Genomic DNA, 16,833 nt, shown 5'->3' on the forward strand with positions numbered 1-16,833 from the left:
TAATTCAGCAGCTTCTGCATACAGACTGTCAAACAAGCTAGTGTACAAGGTGCCAGTGGCCAAACGGATGCCATAATGGTGGATAGTATTGAGACAGTGTAAGAGGGACAGACGAAACACCCATAATCTAGTTTGATACAGATAAGAAACTGGTATAAATGGAGGAGGGTGGTTCGATCTGCACCCCACTAAGTGACATGGAGGACATTAAGGGACCACACTCAGCAGGCTGCCAGGTAAGACACATGGGAGCACCAAGAAAGTTTTCTGCCGAGCATGTGCCCCAGGAATTTTGTTGTTTCAAGGAATTGAAGAGCAACAGACCCAAGATGTAAAGACAATGGAAGAAACTAATTTCACTGCCAGAAATTCATACAAACAGTTTTGTCAGTGGAAAAACAAAAGCCATTGTCAATGCTCCATGAGAAAATACAATCAGGAAATCACAGAAAGTGCCACTCAATGACATAAAGCCGTGGAGAACTGCACTGGATGGCAAAATCATCAAAGAAAAGGGAGTTGGAGATGCCCGACAGGAGACAAGCCATTATAGCATTAATCTACAGGGTAACTGTGCAGTGATTAGTAAACTGCAAGACTCGGGCCACCATATCAGCCGGGCATGACTTGTACATTCCATCATCTTGCAAACACAGCTGGTGAGAGAAATGGGGTGGTAGCTAGAAGGAAGATGTATGTCCTTACCGGGCTTAGGTATGGGTATGAAGGTGCTTCAAACCAGTGTCTGGGAAACAGGCCCTCTGCCCAGATGTGGTTGTATGTATTAAGCAGAAAGTGTTTGCCTGCAAGAGAAAGATGCTGCGACATCTGCATGTAAATAAAGTCTGGCCCTGAGGTGGAGGGCAAAGTGAGAGCCCGATCTAGCTTCCTCATAGTAAAGGTGGCATTGTAGCATCTTGATTCTGAGAAGAGAAGGGCATCGACCGAGTCTCCTGCACTCATTTCTGATGGAGGAGGGCAGGTTGATAGTGGGAGGAGCTCCAAATCTCCACAAAATGGAATCCCCAGGTGTTTGAGAAAGCAATACGGTCCACAATGACATCATCTTCTATTGTCAAACGGGGAATGGATCTTGGCCCCAGACAGCAATCGGAAGTTGGCTCACATGACAGAAGAGGGAGTGGAACTGTTAAAAGAACTAGTGAATGAAATACAGCTAGCTTTTTTGCTATCCCAAAGAATGCAATGACACTGTGCATGTATCTGTTTATAATGAATGCAGTTTTCCATCATAAGATGATGGTGAAAAGCACGGGGAGCATGTCTCTGTGTGCAAATTGTGTTGTGGCACGCCTTGGTCCACCAAGGCACAGGGACATGGCATGGCGTGGTAAAGAGGAAGTGCCAGGAACGAAACGTTCTGCGGCGGTAAGGATAACATTTGTACGATATTCCACCTGGTCATCACAACTGGGGAAATGTTTGTCGAAGGTCGCTAGGGAGGAATAAAGCCTCCAATCAGCCTTAGTAATCTGCCATTTGGGTGTGTATGTAGGGGGGTAGGTGTCAGCAAATGGACAGCACACGGGAAATGGTTGCTCGAGTATGTGTCAAAGAGAACGGATGATTCGAGATGACGGGCAAGTTGGGCAGTGCAGAAGGATACATCCAAATGGGAATAGGTGTGCATGGAGTCTGTACGCGGGTGCTCCTCTGTTAAGGCAAAAGAGGTTACGTTGATTCACAAGGTCAGCCAAGAGGGCACCTCTCGAACAGGTTCTGGAAGAACCCCAAAGGGGATGGTGCACATTAAAGTCACCAAGCAGCAGAAAGGGGTGAGGTAGCTGCCCAATGAACTGGAGTAAGTCTGCCCTGGCGATATCAAATAACGGAGGGATGTAAACGGTACAAAGGGAAACGCTTAAGTGGGGAAGGAAAAGGTGAACTGCAACAGCTTGAAGGCAGGTAGTCAGAGTGATGGGTTGACTATAAATGTCATCCCATATCAGCATCACGACTCCCCCATGAGATGGAACACCATCAATAGGGGGAAGGTCAAAATGGACCGAGAAGAAATGCGAGATTCAAAGTGGCCATGAGGACGCAATTTTGTTTCCTGGAGGCAGAGAAAGAGTGGAAGCTGCGATTCTAAGAGCAGCCGTAAATCCGCTTTGTTGGATCGGAGATTGTGAATGTTCCATTGGAAGAGAACCATGAGGAGGAAAAAAATGAAGAGGTTTAACGGCGGCGGTTGCCAAATGCCAGCCTTCAAAGGCTGGCTGCTGTAGGGCACAGAGGCAGGAGGATCCTGCTCTGTGAGGTTCACAGAACTGTCGGCATTCTTCTGCTGTCAGCCTGTGGAGTCCAGGGCAGAAAAATGGTTAGTGGTGTGCACTGGCGACACAGAGGTCATTCAGACAAGGGTATCACATGGTGACACTGTTGAAGAGGATCTTCGAGTCAGTGAAGCCTTTGTTGGACTTCTTTGGGCCTTTCAGATTAAAAAAAGGAAAATTCAGATGTTGGTTGGCTAGAGGGACATAGGAAATCTTCATGGGAGCATTCCTTCTATCCTTTCTGGCCTGCCGGTTGTGTAGTTGGTGATTTCGCCCCGTGAGGTGGAAGTTTGGTGGCATGTTGCACATCTGAGAAAAATCAGGGACACTATCATGATGCTGGGTGATACAACAACTGGAGTACTAAATTTGAGGTTGCGTGTCTGCGTGGGCATGACCTTCGTGGAGTCAGATGTAGCAAGAACAATAATGTAGGTGCCAGGTGGTAGAATGTAGGGTTTCCGACTAGACAACTTGTGAGTGACTGGGTAAGGCACTTTTTCCTTCACCTGGATCTTCTGGACAGCTCGCTCATCGAGATATGCGGTTCAATTTTGGGAGGAGGCAGCATGGTTGCCATTGCAGTTGATGCAACAGTGAGAAGGAGGCAGACAATCGCTCTCGTGGGCATCCCTACCATAGATTACACATTTGGCAAAGCACCAGGTTCAGAATTTATGGTCGGAATGTGATTACTTTATAACCTGCATTAAGGAGGCATCTTCCTTTTTTCATCGTCTGATGGACAGCAATGACATTCTGACCAGAGAGATACATTTGGATTTCTGCCTCACTCCGATCATCGAGCAGCATAGTGTAAATAACACCACATGAAGAATTCAGTGTTCGATTGGCCTCGACACGAATAGAACAGCCACGGATGAGTGAAGCTGCAAGCAACTGTTGTGGTTGAGAGTCAGAAGCAGTCTCCAAAAGCAAAGTGCCATTGCATAAATGAGAGCATGATTTCACAGAGCCAGCAATTGCATCAGCACCTTCCTGAATAATAAACGGATTTACCGTAGTGAAGAACTGACCATCTTCTGTATGTGAAACCACAAGGAACCTTGGTTCAATGGGAGGGTTTTTGAATTGTTAGCTTCAGTGTTGACTGTGAAGATGATTGGCTCATTGCAAAGAAACTACCCCATGATTTCCAGCATCTCTGATGACGCGCTCCTTCCAACTGGGGCCCCCCCTTCAGAATGGGGTGCACCCACCTTAGGTGATTGTTCACACCTCCCGAACACCTGGCAGAGGGACCAGTAAGCAAATTGGAAAGGTAGCAGCCCAGGCAGTCACCCCTCCATGGACCTGGCTTGTACCACGGGGTACATGCGAACCCCACATACCATCCCAGGGGTGGGAATTGCGCTTTACCCAGTAACCTGTTATGTATCAGACGTATGCGCCATCCTGCAGGGACTCACAGGGAGGAAGAAGTAAAAGAGGAACCTCAAACGCTGAAGTGAAGGAAGTTTAGGAGAAGGTGAATGAAGAAAGAAAAAAAGGAACAGTGGAGAGTATTCTGATACTGACTACCAAAAATGCAGAGTACATTTCCAAAAACAGCTCAGACATGTTCCCCAAGGGAGGGGAAAAAGAACAGCATGAGGAAAGACATGCAGCATCAAATAGAAAAGATGCTGCAAAGTCGGGGTATCTTGCTAACCAAGCACAAGCCCGCCAAAGAGTAGCAAGCCCCCTAGGGGGGAGGGGGGGGGGGGGGGCTGGGGGCGGGGTAGTGTGCACTGTTGTGAAGCTCACTAATAATGTCCATGACTTTAACCTGGAGCTTTACCTTCTGTGGGCTAAGCTCTTACTAACTGAGCTATCAAGGCATGATCCACAAACTAGAGCTTCAATTCTTTCAGTACCTCTCCACTACTTTCCAAATTTCAATGAGCTCTCCTGTGCACCTTGCTGTGCAAGTACTCCTTGAAGAAAGGATATAACAGCCTATGGATTATTTCCAGGATGAATCTTTCATTCTGCACTGGAATATACACTGTTATAAATCTGTGTACTGGATTGGGACTCCAAACTTCACCAATCACGTACTGTGAGGATGTTCTAGCACCTTTCTCTGTCCCACATTCCCTGGCTAATTTGTCACTCCTGCTCTGAAGAAAAAAAGAAATGAAACATTTAAAAGATAATAATAAAGCCTGGCAGTCATCATTTCCTTTCATATACCTATACACAATTAGATGTTTTGTCTAAATGGCCTCACCTGAATTATCCTTCAGAAGCAGACGCTTTGAAATCATGTGGCTAGCAAGGCACAGTGAAGACAATGTGTGTCATTCATTCAAAATAATTCTATACAGTTCAGCCTGATCACAAGTAGTCAACTTTCATGTATACTGGATAAACATAGGTGACTGCCTGAATATTTTCTTGAGTGAAACAAATACAATTTTGTAGCTATGTAAATAAACCCACAGATTTCAACACCTTAATTAAAGAACAATATACACTGAGTGAAGCTCTTGGTATAGGTAATCACAAAAATGTGATTAATGCCAGAGCAAATTTTTAGGTCATTAGATTCGAAAGAATGTATTTAGACCAGTCTAAGATCATACCTGACAAATCTCAGAATGTTCAGTGAAAACAAATGAAAATGAAATTTGTGAAGAGAAATAATTTCCAAAAATCAAAGAGGAGATGAAATGAAAAAATAAAGAGGACTAAAACATAAGGTCAACACTTAATTTCTGCAATTATTTTCTAGAAAAAAAAAAGGAAAACAAGAAAGTTCACGTTTCTACAGTACTTATTTAAAAAATTAATTAACAAATCAGTTAATACAAGCACTTCACAAAAGCTGTGGTTCTTCAAAAACTGCTTGAGCACACATTTACCACAGAAAATAAAACACAAGTACCTTTGTAAGATTAATTGTGGGAAACATGTTCTGGAACATTGATGCTATAAGTTTCAAGTGCCTCCCTTCCCCAGCAAAATTGTTAAGAACCACCAATGGGGCATGTTCAAACTGACGATGGAAAATAAGTTGTCTGCGCAAACTGGAAACAACATCTCTTGCCAGTGTGTAGTTTTCAATGCGAAAAGTAAGTGTTGGTCCACGAGGCAGACGGGCCAGCTTCATGTATGGGCTTAATTCAGTTCTTGTAAATATTCCCATGTGTGAAACATGTAGAAGCCCAGCCACAGAGACAAAATCTTTAATTACATTCTTCTTGCGAGCCTGTAAACAATGTTTGAAATGTATTGGTCAGTGTCAAAAATTAAAAGTGAAGTCCAGTAACACTGTTACAACATTCACAAAGGCAAAACTTACATGACAAACAAAGCACAGGAAAATGTAATGGTGATAATAGAAATGCATATGCATATGAAATATATAATTTTGTTAGCGTAATCTAATTATGTTTACACAAAATAGGTACGCTCTGAACTTGTAAAAAGACTGTTACCCAAATTCTCAAATATATGCACTGATCAGATGCCTTTTACTATCCCACAGCAACAGTGCAAAATGAGCTGAATTCTATATTTCATTTCACAACAGTTTTCAATGATTACTTTGAACAGGGAAATGAGATACATATATATCGCCACCTTTGTAAATACAGTAGACTCTTGACTATCTGGCCTAATGTGGCAAAAAGTCAAGATGGATACGCCACAGTTCTATAAATTCTATTTTCTGACACCAGCTGTACCATTCAGAACACCTTTTTTTATAACACCACCCAATTTCATTAACATTTTCTGACTTATTACATAATACATGCTAGTTGTAACTGGTTGTTACGTACATACTTCACCACTGAAAAGTTACTACAGGAATCACAAAACGATCTGCAATATAAAGTATAATTGTATGATTACACACAAGAAAAGCCACATTTAACAAAAATTGTGAGACATACAAGTCTGAGATTTTAAAAAGTCTTTGACAGATGACTTGAGTGAGTTCCTCATGCTCACTAAAACTGCTGTCTCAATTGTCTTGAACCCTTCTGAATGTGAGATGAGATTTCTCCTGTAATCTAAGTTTACTGCCTCCTCTTGTGTTACTTCCCACTGCATCACCATTTCCACAATACTGTTGTCAGTTGGTTCATGAACTTCAACATCTGCCATCCATTCTGCAACATCTGCATCGACATCTTCACAGCCCAGCACATTTATGAGCAACAAAATGCTACTGTTAGTTCCAACTTCAGTTTCACATGTAAATTCGAATTTAAAATGGTCATGACCTAAAATAGTTTTTCCAACACCTTACAAGTGATATGTTTAGAATCTTTTCCCATGATTTGGCCAACCACCTTATGACACACGGTAAGTCTGTCTTCTTCAGGTTGGCTACAAAGTCTTCATTATTAAATCACTGATATCAACAAACTGGGAAGACAGTGGCGATATTACTACTTAAGCATTTTAAGGGTGCCTCAGTACACCGTCTGACAAAAAGCAGCCACATTTAATGGTAAAAATAATGCTTTGATACCTCCATCTGTGAATGGCGGGATGTGAAATATTTATGTACAGCTGATACGACTTCATTCTGGAATCAAGTTTTTAAGATTTCTTAATGAATCCATGCTTTCTTTTGCTGTGGGCAATGTGGGGGCAGTGATTTCTAATTTTTCAGGTTTTTGAAAACTCTAGGTTTCCGTGATTTTTCTATTAATATAAGCCTAAGCTTGTGGTTACCAATTCCATTACTGCAAGTCAATACAGTAAATCTTTCATCACTTTTCTTGTATATGGGTGCTGCAACTTCATTTTTTTGAAGCAATCATTTTCTTAGGGAACAACTTGTAATTTTAACCACTCTCATTGTAACTGTACAGCTGTTCACCAGAAATTCCCTCTTGATCAATAACTTTGAAAAGACGATCATTAAATGATGGAACAGCCACTTTTATCAACAGATAAAATCTCTCCACTATTGGTAATCTAGTGAATACCAAATCAGTTTTTCCACCGATCCAACCACCCATCACTGGCAGTAAATTCTGAATCTTCTCCTTCTACCTGCCACTGAAATTGCAATGCTTTTTCCTGAAATATGGGCCCAGTACAGGCAAACATTTTCCTCTTAAATGTTTATGCCACAAAGATAAAGCTGCCTCAATTTCTTTATGCTTACCTTTCAACATTGCCTTTCTTACTTTTCAGAATGAGATTTTCACTCTGCAGCAGAGTGTGCACCGATATGAAACTGTGTGCTCGACCGAGACTCGAACTCGGGACCTTTGCCTTTCTTACTTTTATTCAACCTCCACTAGCTTGGGGAGCATATCACTTTTCAATTTCTACTTGTCAATTTTTTCCCCCACTCCTAAATCCAATCTGCTACCTCAGAATCCAGTAACAATACAGCACATAGTTTCTGATTCATATCACTAGAAGGTTGTTTTTTTTTATCACCAATTTCAGACTCTTTAAATAAAACACAATGGAATGCTCAAAACAATAATTTAAGAATACATGCACTTGATGTATGATATACATCTGAAGAAACAAGGAACATAGGGTAGCAAACACACCTACTCTTTATTTGTGTTCATTGTTGTTTGGGAGGCCCGTAAGAGGGTTTCTAAGTATCATTTTTTTGAAGAGTGGCTCTGGTAATTTATTTAATATTAACGACAGAATATGTATCTTATAATTGTAGCTCCAGATGACACAGAAGCACAAAAGATGTATAAAACATTTCAAAAGACCACACAACATTGTAGCTAGCAGCCACTTGCTAGAGTTCTATAAAAGTATAGTACAAACAACAAATTATCCTCAGTTACCATGGAGAAGTGTTACTATGATATTAATTAAGTAGGCTGGGATTAAGGAGTAAGATAGCACAGAGGCTAGATAGTCACGAGCTGGATAGTTGAGAGTCTACTGTAATGATATTCTGGTTGAAGCCATACAAACCACCTGCTATGACATCGGTCTGATGAAGTGACATTAGTTTGTCAATTTGCTGATTTGAGGCATGCTGCCTTATGATGGTGGGTCCACAAATGTCTAGTACTGAAGAAATTTGGTATTCTTTGTTTATTTTGTCTGTCTCAGTTGCACGAATATACAAATTTTGATGCAGTGGTTACCAGTTTCAGGCTGACACACCCACTGTCAAACCCTAGACCTTGTAATTAATAGTAACTAGTCACATAATATGGAGCCAAAAGGCACAAATAGCTCCTGTACAGAAGGTCAAACTGTGAGCAGCAAGTACTCTCAATGATAAGATCCCTATGTTTCTACTGTTGCACCTGAAAGACACAAGAATATACAAAGAATAAAAAATAAATTATCAAATTTCCTCGCTTTGTGAAATTATTTCACAAGTAAGTACCTGAAGCCACTAAGGATAGTGTGGGAAAATATACACTGCAAATATGTTGGATCTAAAACTTTACCCAGCATATAGATTGTTCCATGAAATTTTGAATGAAAAGACACCAAACAGAAACAGAGGTCCAAAACTAAAAATTAAATAGCCTTCACCATATTGCTTTAGCAGATAAAAAGTAAAATGTGGTCAACAGCTCGCATGTTATTTGCTACAACGGCCAATAACTCAGACGGCAAACCAAAGCGTGAACATAAATGGTTAAAAAATGGGCATCTCGTCAGGAATTGGCAGACTGTTAAAACTTGGGTGCAATATGTACAAAGTGGTGGGGTAGCAGCGATGGCTAAAAAGGCAGGGCCCATTACGCAGCCTAGTTAACATAACCTCCTCCCAGCGGGAGTGCCGAGAGGATGTCAACCAAGATGCTGGAAGAGGCTTAATAAGCTGGAGTTTATCCCTTGAAGGGAGGATGATTGGCAAAGCCAAATGACACCATCACCTGACAGGCAGCAACACAGAGATCATCGGAGGGGATATAGGAACCAGTGGGCTGAGGTACAACGACAGCAGCCTTGAAAGCAGTGTCAGCAGCCTCGTTTCCTCGAAGACCGACATGACCAGGAACCCACAGAAACATCACACTGGCTCCACCAAGAGTAACAAGTTACTTGGACCTGCTGCACTAAGGGATGGGCGGTGTACAGCACACAGACTTTGAAGGGCGCTGGGTGAGTCCAATCAGAGGACACAAATGAAAAGGCTGTGTCGCCGGATGTACTCTGTGGCCAGATACAGGGTGAAGAGCTTGGCTGTAAATACTGAGCAGTGTGCCGGAAGCTGATATTGAAAGACACGGGTGCCAATGACATAGGCTCACCCAACCACACAGTCAGTCCGATAGCCATCAGTGTATACAAAGGTACTACCGCCAAGTTCCATGTGAAGGTCACGAAACTAAAGGCGATAGAGTGAGCCTGGAGTAGTATTCTTAGGAAACCAATGGCGGCCAAGGTTAACATGGGCTGCTTCACGGAGCCAAGGTGGTGAAGGGTTTACACCCACTGGGAAAGTTGCAGGTAGTGTGAAGTTAAGCCACCGTAGCAAGTGCCGAAAGTGGAGTTCAGGAGGTAACAGAGAATCGCCCATACTGGTGATCTAAGGAGTCTTCGAAGGAGGAGGCATAGGATGGGTGGTCATGCATGGCAGACAAAAGGCTTGCATACCTGCTGTGGAAAAAGTCATGGCGGTAGGACAGTGGTAGTTCAGCAGCCTCAGCATACAGACACTCAACCGGGCTGGTGTAAAAGGCACCAGTGGCCAAACGGATGCCACGATGGTGGACAGTGCTGAGACTGCATATGAGGTATGGACATGCAGACGCATAAACAACAGTTTTGAGTGGACAAGGGACCAGTACAAATGGAGGAGGGTGGTTCGATCGGCACCCCAGTAACTACCATTGAGGGCACGGAGGAAATTGAGGAACTGTGTACAGCGGGCTGCCAGGTAAGGCACATGGGAGGACCAAGAGAGTTTCCTATAGAGTATAACCCCAGGAATTTCATAGCTTCAACAAATGGAAGGACAACAGGCCCAAGATGTAAAGATGGTGGGAGAAACCAATTACATCACCAGAAATTCATACAGATGGTTTTGTCAGTGGAAAAACGAAAGCTATTGTCGAACTCCATGAGTAAAGACGATCAAGACATTGCTAAAGACACCACTCAGTGTGACAGGTCCATGGAGAACTGCAATAGATGACAAAATTGTCAACAAAATGGGAGCCGGAGAGCGCAGGAGGAGACAAGCCATTATAGGAATAATGGCGACGGCAAAGAGGATGATGCTCAGAATGGAACCTTGAGGCACACCGTTTTCATGGATAAGTGTCTGACAAGGTAGAACCCACATGCACCTTGAAAACTTGGCCTTTTAAAAATTCGTGAAGGAAAGCCTTCTCTAAATCGAAAAACATGGCCACGGTCTGGGATTTCCACAGAAAACCATTCATGACATGGGTGGACAAAGTAATGAGCTGGTCAACTGCAGAACGCTGCACTCGAAATCCACACTGAGCATTCATCATCAAAATCCACACTGTGCACTAATCAGTAAATTGCGAGACTCAAGCCACCATACCAGCTGAGCGTCAATCATACGTTCCATCACCTTGCAAGTGCAGCTGGTGAGAGAGATGGGGCGATAGCTAGAAGGTAGGTTTTTGTCCTTACCAGGCTTAGGTGTAGGTATGGGTATGATGGTGGCTTCACAGCAACAGCTAAGAAATGTTCCCTCTGCCCAGCTGCGGTTGTACATGTTAAGCAGAAAGTGCTTGCCTGTAAGAGAAAGGTGCTGCAACATCTGAATGTGGATGGCATCTGGCCCTGGGATCGGGATGAACTGAAAGCATGTTCTAGCTCCCTCACAGTAAAGGCAGCATTGTAACACTCGCGATTCAGAGAAGAGAAGGGTATCACTCGAGCCTCCTCCACTCGTTTCCGATGGAGTAAGGCAGGGTGATAGTGGGAGGAGCTCGAAATGTCGGCAAAATGGTGGCCCAAGGTGTTTGATATAGCAATAGGGGTCACGATGACATCGTCTGCTACTGTCAGGCCAGAAATTGGGGAAAGGATCTTGGTCCCAGAGAGCCACCGGAGGTTGGCCCACACGACAGAGGAAGGGCTGAAACTGTTAAAAAAACTAGTGAATGAAATACAGCTAGATCGTTTGCTATACCAAAGAATGCAACAACACACTGCACACATCTTTTTATAATGAATGCACTTTGACATCAAAGGATGATTGTTAAAAATGCAGAGAGCACGTCTCCATGTGTGAATTGCATCGTGGCATGCCTCAGTCCACCAAGGGATTGGGACACGGCGTGGTGAAGGGAAAATGCAAGGAATGGAACGTTCTGCAGCAGTAATAACAACATTTGTGAAATATTCCACCTGGTCATCACAACTGGGGAAATCTTGTATGTCGAAGGTCGCCAGGGAGGAGTAAACCTGTCAGTCAGCCATTTGGGTGTGTACAAAGATGGGGTAGGAGTCAGCAAACGGATAGCACATGGAAATGGTCGCAGGAGTAGAACGGACCACTAAAGACGATGGGCAACCTGGGCAGTGCAGAAGGATAGGTCCAAATGGGAATAGGTGTGTGAGGAGTCAGAAAGGAAAGTGGGTGCTCCAGTGTTAATAAGGGATAAAGTATATTAAAGTCTCCAAGTAGCAAAAATGGGGGGAGGTTGATGCACAATAAGAAGAGGGAAGGAAAAGGCAAACTGCTATGGCTTGAAGATGGGTAGTCAGGGAGATGGGTTGACAAGGAATGTCACCGCATATGAGCAGCATGATGCCCCCATGAGATGGAATGCCGAACTCAGGGGGGAGATCAAAATGAACCAGTAAGAAATATGAAAGCTCAAAGAGGTTGTGACAGTGCAATTTCGTTTCCTGAAGGCAGAGTACAAAAGCACCCATAAATCCTCTTTGTGAAAGGCCACAAACATTCCATCGGAGGAGGGTGAATGATAAGGAAAAGATGTAGGGGAATCACCTCGATGGCTGCCGAGTGATGGACTAAGAGTCGCTGGTATAGGGCACAGAAGCAGGAGGATCCTGTTCCATGGGGTCCACAGAAGCATCGGCTTGCTCGTGCGGTCGGTCTGTGGAGTCCAATGCTGAAAAACTGTTAGTGATGCACACTATGACACGGAGGCTGGCCAGTGACACCATCAAAGAGGATCTTCGAGTCAGTGAAGGAGAAGACCATTTGGCTTTGGTGGACTTCTTCGAACATTTCTGGTTAGAGGAAGACTCAGGTGTTGGTTGGCTGGAGGGACATAGGAAGTCTTCACAGGAGTTAGAGGTGGGCCAAACGGTTATTCTGGAGTTTCGCTAGCAAATACCGAATACTCCGAAGGGGCTACAGTTAAATAACGACATAGTTGGAATCCATCAGTTTAGTTATCAGTATAACTGCGAATAGTGTGAAATGGCAGGAATGTCGTCATAACCTTAGCTAATTAACTCCGGGTACATTTTAGCTGATGTTAGAACGATTATTAGTGTTTCATATTATATGTTTGTAGGTTATCGGTCGCTACTAGAAATATTATCTTCGCAGCCGCAACAGGAAGTACGCGGAACTTCGCCACAGCACTGTTTAAGTAAAATGTTAACAACGTGCGTTTTTAAGTATGAAGTAATATGTAAACTGAATACTGTAGGTTAAATTGGAAGCTTAATTTCTTGTGCTGCACACTTAACAGAATAAGTGTACAGCCTTGTAATACAACAAAAAATATACATAATGTGACAGATTCATTTACTCCTGTCCTGTAAAAGATAGTCCTATTGGGGAAAGTGTGTGTACGCTAATCCAAGTTTTATGTGAGATTTCTCCAGTTACAGCATGTTTATAACATATGAAGACAAGCAGATCGAAAAGGTTGACAGTGTTACATTTCTGGGACTACAACTTGACAATACGTCGAAAATATGTAGCGCTACACAGGCATGCTTTGCAGGAACAAAGATAAATACTGGGACCAAAACCTCTGAGTCAGTAAATAAATTTAAAAAAAGGTGGAAGATGATCTTTTTTTCTCCACCCCGAGTTTCGACCACTGCATTTTCATGCATTATCCAACGAAGTAAATACAAATTCCGTATTGTTCACCTTAGAATGTAGCAGCATTTCAATGTACTATGAAAATCCGACTGGCAAGACTGTTTGGGATGTTTGTCAATATGGCCAACTCTGCATTCTGAATTTTTTCCTACCTGTGAGAAGAGATGGTTGCTAATAGGAACTTTTATGAATTGTGAAACAGATGCAGTATTCTCTTCACCATAAGAATAATATGAATATAAACATTTTGCATGTATTCTTTTGTGTTTGCTGCTATCTCATTTAAATCCTGCCTGCCTAATAAACTATGAAACTAGTATGAGACAACAGCAAACACGGAAGAATATACATATCACGTCATGTTTATATTCGTATTATTCTTATGCCTAATAGTGATACAGTCAGAAATGAAGCACGGCAATTGACTAGATTTTTAAATCTAAGATGACTAATTTCTGTGCAGAATGTAATGTACAAAAGAGGCTCTGCAAAGATTTTCAAACAGCGGAAAATTTTAGCTAAACTCTCGTTCAGAACATCTTCTATCATACGCAGTCTATTTTATTTATTTATTCTTTTTTTATTATTTTTTTTAATCGTAAGCGGCAGTAGCGCACACAAAAGCAAGCCATGCCGCGAGCAGCGACAGGTCGTAAACACACATTATCAGAATGCGTCAAACAATGCATGACACAATACAATAACGCATTTTCAGCTTGGAGTGGCGTGACCACCTATAACAAAGACAACAGCACTTATTAGATCAAAGAAAAATAAGCAATCAATTCAAACCAGACGAAGCACGTGAAAAAGGAAGGGTACCCTATAAATACGGACGGAGTGCCAGACGCATAGCAATGGCTACCTGGTAAAGCTTAACTGCTAAGCTTACGACTCGAACAAAACTACTGAAGCTGTATTGTCATTCATTCGACCGAAATTGGGTCTCATATTTCAATGAACCAACTTTGTTTCGATTTGGAGGTGCGGGCTAAAACTTTTCTCTCCCTTGAATTTCGAGTCTCAAATTTCAGGTGTGGCTTAATTCGGGAAAAATCTTTTTCCTTGATTTCGAGTCTCATTTTTCAGGTGGGGCTTAGATTCGAGTGTGGCTTAGATTCGAGTAAATACGGTACATAAAGACCTAAAATCACTTACCTTGGTCCAAAAGGGGTCCAATATTGAGGAACATGCATTTTCAATAACCTCCCAGCAAGTCAGCAACCATTAAAAACTTGGTTTCAGATAAAGGATGGTTTCCACTGTGTTTGAAAGACTTTTTGATACAGAAGTTTCTGATTCCACCCGTCTGCTTTGACCCAGGACATCATCAATATGCCGGAAATGGCTATTTTAAGTGTGTGTATGACGTCACTACATACACATGGCAACAAACATGAAGATACATATAAATAATACAATAACATCTCCCACCAAAAATACAATCAAACCAACGGGACAACTACGGGAAGTTGGGGGTCTTAGGGTGAGGACAAGCTAGTATAAAAAAAAATAAAAAATAAACACACACCATGATCCCAAAACACAAAGTGAAGAATAAAAAGAAAAAAAATACAGCTTTCCTCTACACCAACAAAATCTGTAGGAATCTGACACTTCCCTTGAACAATATAGGTCAACCATAGATGACCACACCAAAACACTAATATCCATAACTAAAAGTACGAAAATTGGAATCAGACATTTCCGTTGACCTACATAGATCAATCTCAGATGATGATAGCAAAACATCAACACCTACAACTATGAAAATGGGAATCGGTCATTTCCGATGACCTATATAGGTCCACCACAACTACTGATGCCAAAAAACCAACACCTACAACTGCGAAAAATAAAACCACAATCCCAAAAATCCACAAATCAAACATCCCTACATAATTTAAATCACATTCAATACTCCATAAATACACAGAACATGACAACTAGAAAAAAAAATTAATTACCACCAGCAAATTCCGGCACTGCAAATTAGATCGGCCAGCCCCCCCCCCCCCCTCCCACACACACACAATAACAAACTCAAACACCATGCCGTAATGACATTCACACATCACAACACCTTTACATCAAAGCAGACGCGTGGAATCAGACACTTCCATTGACCCTCCTTCTACTCTGCAGATGAATATCTTAACATAAACTGATAGACCAGCTTAGGTAAAAATTCTGCTATATTTCAGTTTTGACAGCACTTGGTCGCAACAGTCAAGATCGGGTATTCTATGTATGATAAATTTATTAAAAGTGCGTAACTGTGTTTTACTCTGACAGTGTATCAATTCTGTAAATATTAGCAGTTACTGTAATATATTCACATATTTTGACAATATACTGACAAATGATGAGGATAATAATTATTATATTCAACTGTATTATGTTACTAACAAAGAGATAGAGGGGCTGGCCAGTACTTACCTCAGCTCAGTACAGCCGATAGAGACACAAAAAACAACCGAAAATTTAAGCTCCTAGCTTTCGGAATAAATGTTCCTTCATCAGGGAGGAGAGAGGGGAAAGAAAGGGAAGAAGGGAAAGTGGATTTAGTTACTCACAACCCAGGTTATGAAGCAACAGGGAAAGGAAAACAGGGAAGGTAGCAAGGATGGAGGCATGGTTGTCAGAGGGAAGCCAAAGATATTCTACTGCAGGTACTGTGCCAGCTTCAAGCCAAAGAGGATGCATACAGAAGTAAAGAGGTGTATAGTATAAAGATGTAGGATGGAAAGATGCATGAATGGCTAAAGAGGAAAGGGAAAGAGGAGAAGACTGAAAAGTAAATGGGAGTGAGGTTGTTTAACGTAGGTTTAGTCCAGGGGGATGGCGGGATGAAAGGATGTGCTGGAGTGCAAGTTCCCATCTCCGCAGTTCAGAGGGACTGGTGTTGGGTGGGAGAAGCCAAATGGCACGTACAGTGTAGCAGGTTCCTGGTCCCTAGAATTATGCTGGAGGGCATGCTCCGCTACTGGGTATTGGACATCTCCTAGGCGGACAGTTCGTCTGTGTCCGTTCATGCGCTCAGCCAGTTTAGTTGTTGTCATACCGATGTAAAAGGCTGTGCAGTGCAGGCATGTCAGCTGATAAATGACATGTGTAGTCTCACACGTGGCCCTTCCTTGAATTGTGTATGTCTTCCTAGTAGCGGGGCTGGAGTAGGTGGTTGTGGGGGGATGCATGGGGCAGGTTTTGCAGCGGGGTCGGTTACAGGGGTAGGAACCGCTGGGTAGAGAAGGTAGTCTGGGAATATTGCAGGGTTTAACAAGGATGTTACGGAGGTTAGGGGGACGACGAAAGGCAACTCTGGGTGGTGTGGGGAGACCACTGTATTATGTTATACATTCTAACATGTTATTTGTCAGCAGCTATTTCCGAAGAAGTATGTAAATATTTGTTCACTCCAGTAACTATTGTCTTTGGAAATATCACCAGTGTCTAAGACTGGAGTCACTGTGTCAGGAACACAGACACACAGTTATTCCATTACCAACTTCCAGGTTACCTGAAATGGTAGCCCGATAACTGCCAGAGAAT

General features: G+C 42.5%; 1 protein-coding gene across 1 annotated transcript in view; it reads right to left on the minus strand.

Annotated features, from left to right (window-relative positions):
- LOC126356228 (protein Peter pan) overlaps positions 1 to 16,833 on the minus strand; it is an 85,496-nt gene that overhangs the window by 51,737 nt on the left and 16,926 nt on the right. Inside the window, exon 3 of the mRNA XM_050007049.1 lies at positions 5,188 to 5,511. Within this exon, the coding sequence (XP_049863006.1) occupies positions 5,188 to 5,511 (324 nt within the window). The remainder of the gene's footprint in view (positions 1 to 5,187; positions 5,512 to 16,833) is intronic.

This window comes from Schistocerca gregaria, chromosome 1, assembly GCF_023897955.1.
Source record: "Schistocerca gregaria isolate iqSchGreg1 chromosome 1, iqSchGreg1.2, whole genome shotgun sequence".
Taxonomy (NCBI): Eukaryota; Metazoa; Arthropoda; class Insecta; order Orthoptera; family Acrididae; genus Schistocerca; species Schistocerca gregaria.